This window comes from Palaemon carinicauda, chromosome 30 (genome assembly GCF_036898095.1).
Source record: "Palaemon carinicauda isolate YSFRI2023 chromosome 30, ASM3689809v2, whole genome shotgun sequence".
NCBI classification, from domain to species: domain Eukaryota; kingdom Metazoa; phylum Arthropoda; class Malacostraca; order Decapoda; family Palaemonidae; genus Palaemon; species Palaemon carinicauda.
Genome location: NC_090754.1, coordinates 394,041 through 401,470, shown reverse-complemented (window position 1 = coordinate 401,470; position 7,430 = coordinate 394,041). Strand labels below are relative to the sequence as shown.

Here is a 7,430-nt window from a genome sequence, read left to right as displayed (position 1 = left end):
CTTCATGAGCACATGTTGCAGACCCCCTAAGGGTGACAGTTCTATTTTTCAATTAGCTTAAAGTGTTATTGTGTGTTATTTCTCTATCAAATGGTTATTTTTGTAATAAATTTGAAAATTGTAATCATATTTTATTGAATCCTGAATAGTTTTGGAAAGCAAACCTCTTCAAGGTCTTGTCATCGGCCCATTCCATCGGGCCTAGAATCACTCATTTCAATAAGTCGGAGAAAAATCACGACATTTGGTCCTTCGGACCGGATGACAAGTGCTTTCCAGAGCTTGAAAGGAAATTTAAATAGGTATGATCTTTAGGGTAACCCTAATAGGAGAGAGAGAGAGAGAGACTGAACAAAGCCCTCAGTGTCCCGATGTGCGACTGACCGCGTGTGCCTCTAGTTTTTTGTGCCCCCATCTTCGTAACTTAAACCTAATTCTGTTCCTTCCTAGTTTGCCGAACCCCCAAAATAGAGTAAAGTCAGTCAAAATGGCGGTGGCCACGATCATACACATCGAGGCATCGATGGGCCTCATAGTAGACTTACTAGTTGAAATGCAACGTGCGTTAGTTGAGACCTACTCTGAATCCGTGTACCAGAATCTGGTCACGCAATTGCAAGAAGAGGTAAGACAGCTAAGAGAGCTGTACAAGAATCAATCTGTTAAACTAGAACCTGGTTTAGAAGCCTGAATCAGGCACACGTTAGGAGAAGCTACGCGAGCTCCTACCCTTCTATATAATCGAATTGATAGAGTGAAAGTCACTCTGACGGGGAATGTTTCCCTCCCCAGATTGAAACTGCTGCCTCTCACCACGTTTGAAGGGGAAGTGCAGGAATATGCTTCATATCGAGAGCTCTTTACGATACATGTGGATCGAAGAGCAGCTTTGGATGATGTATCTAAATTCACATATATGTTGGGGACTTTAGGCAGGGATCTGCTTAGGATCGTAAAATCCCTAAGTGTAACCGCCGCGAACTATAGGATAGCGTTGGATCTCTTAGACAAACAATATGGTAATGTCCATCAGACATTCGTAATTCTGCCCAGAAAGTTGGATAATATTTTTGTACCCTCATTAGATCCTGTAGAGCTGAAAAGGTTCCGTTTTGAATTAACAATTATAATTGAGCAGATCAAGAGGCTAAGTAGTAATGGTATAGGCCATGGTATGGTCATGAGCCTCATTAATCAAAAGTTGTCAGAAGGGAAGCTCTACAGGAAAGTAGTTGAAAATCTGAGAAAGTGTGATTATACGCTAGATGAATTCTTCGACGCGATCGATTTCATTATTAGAATGCTCGAGGACGATGCCTTGCAACGAGGAGATAAACTTGAATCTGACAAGAGAGTAGACGTCAGTGTAAGAGCGAAGTCGAAACCCGTTCAGAATAATTCTTGTCCCTTTTGTAACGAACGGCACCCGCCTCACGGATGCTGCCATTTAACTGATGTGGCTGCCAGAGGTCGCATTTTGCTAAAGAAAGGCCTGTGTTTCAATTGCACTAAGTCTGGTCATCGAAGTGATAAGTGCCCCGTCCTTAGCTCTTGTAAGAATTGTAATGGTAACCACCACACAGTCATTTGTGATAATTATAATGCGGGAAAACGACCGCAATCAGTTCCCTCCAATTCAGCCCCAAGTAATAGTAGTAGTCAGTCTACAATGTCCCGCCCCGTAGTAAATGCGACGCCTCGACAGCACGAAACTGCCCCCCACCCCCCCCCCGTCCATCTAAAGATAAAGTGGAATCCAAACAGTGCAAAAGTGCAAAGATTGCACAGATGTCCGACGTGGACCTCCCATGTACAATCTTGCCAACGGCTATGGCCGAAATCAATCATAAGCAAGGTAGCAAGCGAGTCCGCTTATTTCTCGATACGGGAAGCCAAAAGAGCTCCATATCTGCGAAAACCACGAGACAATTAGGCCTACTGGTGGAAGGAAGGGTAGCATTGAACATAGCTCCATTTGGCTCCACAGAAATAAGCGGACAATATGATGTCGTAAGCTGTAGGGTAGAGATGGGAAAAAGAATAGTACGAATGAAGCTGGTGGCACACAAGAACGTTGACGTCCCAATACATAACGCTAGTTATGTACAAGTCAGACAGCATCTGTTGAGTAAGGGAGTCACGTTGGCGGATCCAGAGTATAAGTCCGATGAGTTGAAAAATGTCAACATTTTAATAGGGGCCGATTATTTTAGCTACTTTATCCTAGGCATCGAGAAGGTTGATGGGATAAATCTTTTCCTGACCCATAATGGTATGTCGCCATATGGGAAAGTGCCGCAGTGGCTATTGGAAGGAAAAAAGATCGAACATGTGAAAACGCTCAGAGTCTGTAGAATTGCGAGTGAATCAAACCAGTTTGACGTAGATGAGTGGTGGCGTTTGGACCATGTTGGCATCGCCCCATCAGAGCAATATACTGTTCGCGAAGCGGAAGCCATGCGAAAGGTGTCGCAAAGTGTCGTAAAGAAGCCTGAGGGATATCAGGTTAGCCTACCATTCGGGTCGGATGCTAGGCCAGATACGAACTATCGAAACGCTGTAGCACAGTTAGAATCGTTGCAAACTAAGTTCAGGAAGGACAGAGAATATTTTGATCAGTATCAGGGAGTGATAAATAAGTATCTAGAAGCAGGCTTTATATCAGAAGTAAAGGAACCCAAGATTGAAGGGTATTATATGCCACATTTTGGAATTAAGAAAGATAGCCGCACGACCCCCCTCAGAATCGTGTTTAATGCCTCAGCAAAATCTAAGGGTCATAAATCGTTGAATAAATGCCTCTTACCTGGCCCCAATCTAGCAGAATTAACATATCATTTGCTTATAAGGTTCAGGTTGAACGAATATGCCATGCTAGCCGACATCAGCAAGGCCTTCCACCGTGTCTTGTTAGATCCCCGTGATGCCAAATACACACAATTTCTGTGGCGCGAGGTAGCAGGTCGAGCGCTCACCTTCGCCTTTAGAGTCATGGTGTACGGCATCACGGCAAGACCGTTTTTGTTGCAACAAGTTTTAAATTGTCATTTCGAAAGGGAAGGCAGGCCAGATTTGGCGAAGTCCTTTTTCGAGGATGTAGAGAGCATGAGGCAGGAGCATGAATCTGTCAATAAGATCTTAAAAGGAGCTGGTATGCCTTTAGAAGGGTGGGCGTCCAATAACTTAGCCTTCGATAGCGAGAAGCAGTGGAGTGAGCCGGTGAATGTGAACGTACTTGGGCTGCGATGGGCCCGAGACATTAACCAATTGTGTGTGAAAGAGAGTAAGAGAATCAGTGATTTGGGGGAGGGATGGCTACCTACGAAGCGTAGGGTACTTTCCATGTTGGTTTCCATTTATGATCCTCTAGGCTTGATAAGCCCATTATTTGTTCGAGGAAAGCTTTTCCTCCAACAACTATGGGAGGATAACGTAGGTTGGGATGACGTGTTAAAGAGAGAGAAAGCTAGAGAAGCGAGTTAGTTGTTTTGTGAATTGAAAGCGATGAGCAACATCACATTTCCAAGAGCGGTAGGTAAGAAAGGTTTAGAGCTCCATGTATTCACCGATGCCAGCAGTAAGGCATACGGCGCAGTAGCATATACGAGGGACAATTGCAATCAGGTAAGCCTACTCACTAGTAAAATGAGGATCACTCCAAAGGGGATGAACAAGTTGACAATTCCCAAGCTAGAACTATTAGCATTGTTGTTAGGCTGCAGATTAGCCAGGACACTCAAAGGGCTGATAGAGCCACGAGAGATAGTCATGTGGACCGACAGTAAGGTCACGTTGGCATGGGTAGCATCTTTCGATGCCAAAGATAACAAAAATGTATTCATATCTAACAGAGTGGCGGAGATTGTTTTTCTTCATCAGGTATGCCATTTCAGTCTAAGCCATGTCCCAAGCAAACAGAATCCTGCTGATGTCCTGTCCAGAGGAGCAAACACGCAACAACTGCTAAAAAACCCTCTTTGGCGGAATGGTCCAGAGTTCCTAAGGACCACGGGAGAGCCTGTTCCTTACAAGGAGGACGATCCAACCGAAAAAAAAACCGTAGTGGCGGCGGTAAAAGAAATGGGGAGGAAATAAGACCTGTTCCATCAGGAGAGATATGGGAAATTCTACAGAGGGAAGTAGGGTTGCGATTCTTATTGAGAGTTGCTAGGATAATCCAAAAATTTACCAGATTAAAACGGCATCCATTAAGTATTGTTGTCCAATTAGAGCAAAAACATTATTTGCCTACAGTCTATGCTTACTTGGAGGGTGGAGTCAGACCCCCTCGTGAAGTTACTAATTTTGTCAGATAATTAAATCTAGTGTTAGATAACAAGTTAATTTGCACAAGGGGACGAGTGTCCCAAGTAGAGGAAATGAAACATTTAATTCTTTTGCCAGCCAAAGGGCACTTAGCTAGGGCTTATCTAAGATATTTGCATAGTTTGCATTTACATTGTGGTGTGAATACACTAATGGGTATCTTCCGACAGAAATGCTGGTCGCCGGGCCTACGTTCCATTGTGAGGCGGACCGTGCGGCAGTGTCCATAATGCGTGCTAGCCTTCCAGCCCCTGTTGAGACAGCCACCACCACCCCCCCTACCGAAGGAAAGGATCAACCTAACGAAGCCCTTTACAGCAGTCGGAGTGGAACACACAGCGGCCATACAGACTGAAATGCGGCCAGGATACATACTGATCATGACTTGCATGGCCAGCAGGGCCGTGTACCTCGATTTCTGCCCCTCCCTGAAAGCGGAGGAATTTGTATTAGCCTTACGTCGCTTTTGTGCTGCCCACGGTGCTCCGTCTTTCATCACATCTGATAATCATCAAACGTTCAAGACTGTCAGCAACCTCCTTCAGGGACTTTATGAAGGGGATGAAGTCCAGCAGTTCCTGAGGAAAACTGGAATTGAATGGCGCTTTCAGACGCTCCGTGCACCTTGGAAAGGTGGGTTCTTCGAGCGCCTAATCAGAGTGACAAAACGTGGCCTACAGATACCCCTCGGGAAGAAGTACCTGCCAGACGCCCACGTACTAACATTAGTGAAGGAGGCCGGGGTGGTGGTTAATAACAGGCCTCTAATGTACAGCGGCGACAAGTGCGAGGATGAGGTCCTCACCCCCTCCCATTTAGTGAGAGGAAGCCCAATCAACCTCATGGCACTGATCTTGCCAGACGACCACCTCAATGCGACCTTCACCTCCCGGAGGCTCAGTGATGTTTATGTGAAGCTGACAGACTCTTTGAAAGCCTTCCGACAGAGGTGAGAAAAGAGTATTTGAGTGCCCTGAGAGCCAGACACGACTGTCGATCTGGGGAACCTTCCAAGCTGCACCCCGGAAACGTCGTGCTGGTCAAGCAAGTAAATCAAAAAAGGGCTACATGGCCCCTTGGACTTGTCGTGGAGACATATCCTGACGACGACGGAGTCATGCGTTCAGCCAAGGTGTTGTTCGAGGGTGTCGAGTCGCTGCGGACTGTCAGCCACCTGGTTCCCCTGGAGATTTCCCCCTCTGATGACGATGATGGTGTTGGAGAAGATGATGGCGACATCAAAATCGAGGGTGCGTACAGTTTAATAGCAGGACTGCCAGGGACCGTTGAGACGTCTGGGGACAACCAGGAGATGGTTCAGACTACGACATCTCAACAACCAGCCACAGAGGTCTTAGGTAGTGACGCAAATAGTGATAACAATACGGTAAGTGAGATGAGTGAAAGTGACACAGAATCAGAGACAACAAAGGACGTTCTGCGCGCCCATTGAGAAAGGCTGCTGCGAAGCAGCGAGATTTGATGGAAGGATTACTCCAAAACGAGTACATCTAAAGGAAAATGGGAGAGTCCCTTCTGGTAGGTAAGGAGGGTGGAAAGAAGTAAGTGTAGGTGAGTTTGAATCCATAGAGGTTGGAAGTGCGTCGGGTGTGGAGTACGGGGATGGGAGGGTCTCTCTCGTACATAAAAATTGAGCGTTGTACAGAACCAGCCCCCCCCCCCCCTCTTGTTTCCCCTAGAGTAATTGCCAAGGTGTGGCAGTGTGGGAAGGGTAATTCCATTGATTGATTAAGGGCAGATTGCCTAATGATTTAATGTATGTATAAGTTTTTTCAATTTAGTATTGTACATGTATACATTACTTATTGCTCATTTGAGATATTGCAGGCCCATTGCCTATTTGCCTTTCCATTGATTGATTCATGTATGTATTATATGTCTGGGTACATTTATTTTCTGCATTGCCATTCTGTGTGTACCCTTGTAAGAGTTGATTGCCCCGGGGTAATATTTCTGGGTACATTTTATTCCATTCTTGTGCATATATACATTGCTTATTGCTCAATTGAGATATTATTGAAGGCCCATTGCCTATTTGCCTTTCTATTGATTGATTCATGTATGTATTATATGTCAGGGTACATTTTTTTTCTGCATTGCCATTCTGTGTGTACCCTTGTAAGAGTTGATTGCCCCGGGGTAATATTTCTGTTGATGTATATTGTGTATACTCCGTTAGAGTCGTTATGGAGCGCTACGCAAGGAGCCTAACAGAGTCTTGGAGTGGTTACTCCTCCCCCGAGTCCAGTCTTGCCTAATTGACCGACGTTTCACCGCCCCTTTATTTCGGGTGTGGAGGATGTCGGGAGTTTTGAACTGATCACTCGTAAACCCCATTGTGTTAAATTGAGGTAAGATTGGAAGATCTCGCGGGCATTTCTGCGCATGACTGTTGTCCAGTACGTGACGGTATTGTGACAAAATTCAACCACCTGGTGGGGAAGGAGCTGGTGTCAGAGAGAAAAGGTATTTATTATTTACGAATTACAAAAATGATATTATACTGGTGCACCACGATGAAAATATCGATGTATGTTTAGAGCCAAGGACGCTCTAGTTCGTTGGATTACGGCGAATTATGGCCTTCAGCCGAAGTATTAAGTTTACCCTTTGATCTGAAGTAAGACTTTGATCGTTTCTCTGTCTTGTGGTTGATAAAGAAGCTTTATCAAACCCCTTATTGAATATATAACGTAAGAATTCCCTCGCATCTCCCAAAGACACTTTAGTTAGACCGGGAGATCGTAGTTTTCCTCGGAGCTGTCCAGCGCGACGCTCGTCCATCTCTGCCTAAACCTCCAACACAGTAAGTTTTGCTATTGTTTGTCTCTCTGTCTCCGCTCCAACCCATGTGATACCAGGTTGGTTCCTTTTGTCTGAGTATTGTATGTGAGTTATATCGGTCTGTAAAATTGTCATCCCTGGGACTGGGGATTGGTTTTATGCACTAAAATACGCCTGTGGACCTTGGTAGGTGATTTACCAAGGAACTATCATTGTAATTGTAAAAATTTAGTCTTTTTTGGTCCAACGTGGACTTTGTGCTTCATGAGCACATGTTGCAGACCCCCTAAGGGTGAAAG

The 7,430-nt window shown here is 45.2% G+C and overlaps 1 protein-coding gene across 1 annotated transcript; it reads left to right on the top strand.

The window, feature by feature from the left end:
• The first annotated feature begins 4,706 nt into the window (after nucleotides 1-4,706).
• Nucleotides 4,707-5,279, top strand: LOC137623885 (uncharacterized). The gene has a single exon (XM_068354683.1). It carries the CDS (start codon nucleotides 4,707-4,709, stop codon nucleotides 5,277-5,279), a length of 573 nt encoding a protein of 190 aa, XP_068210784.1.
• The last annotated feature ends 2,151 nt before the right edge of the window (nucleotides 5,280-7,430 follow it).

Coding starts and splice junctions, on each gene's coding strand:
- LOC137623885 (XM_068354683.1), top strand. CDS start 4,707: ATGACTTGCATGGCCAGCAGGGCCGTGTACCTCGATTTCTGCCCCTCC.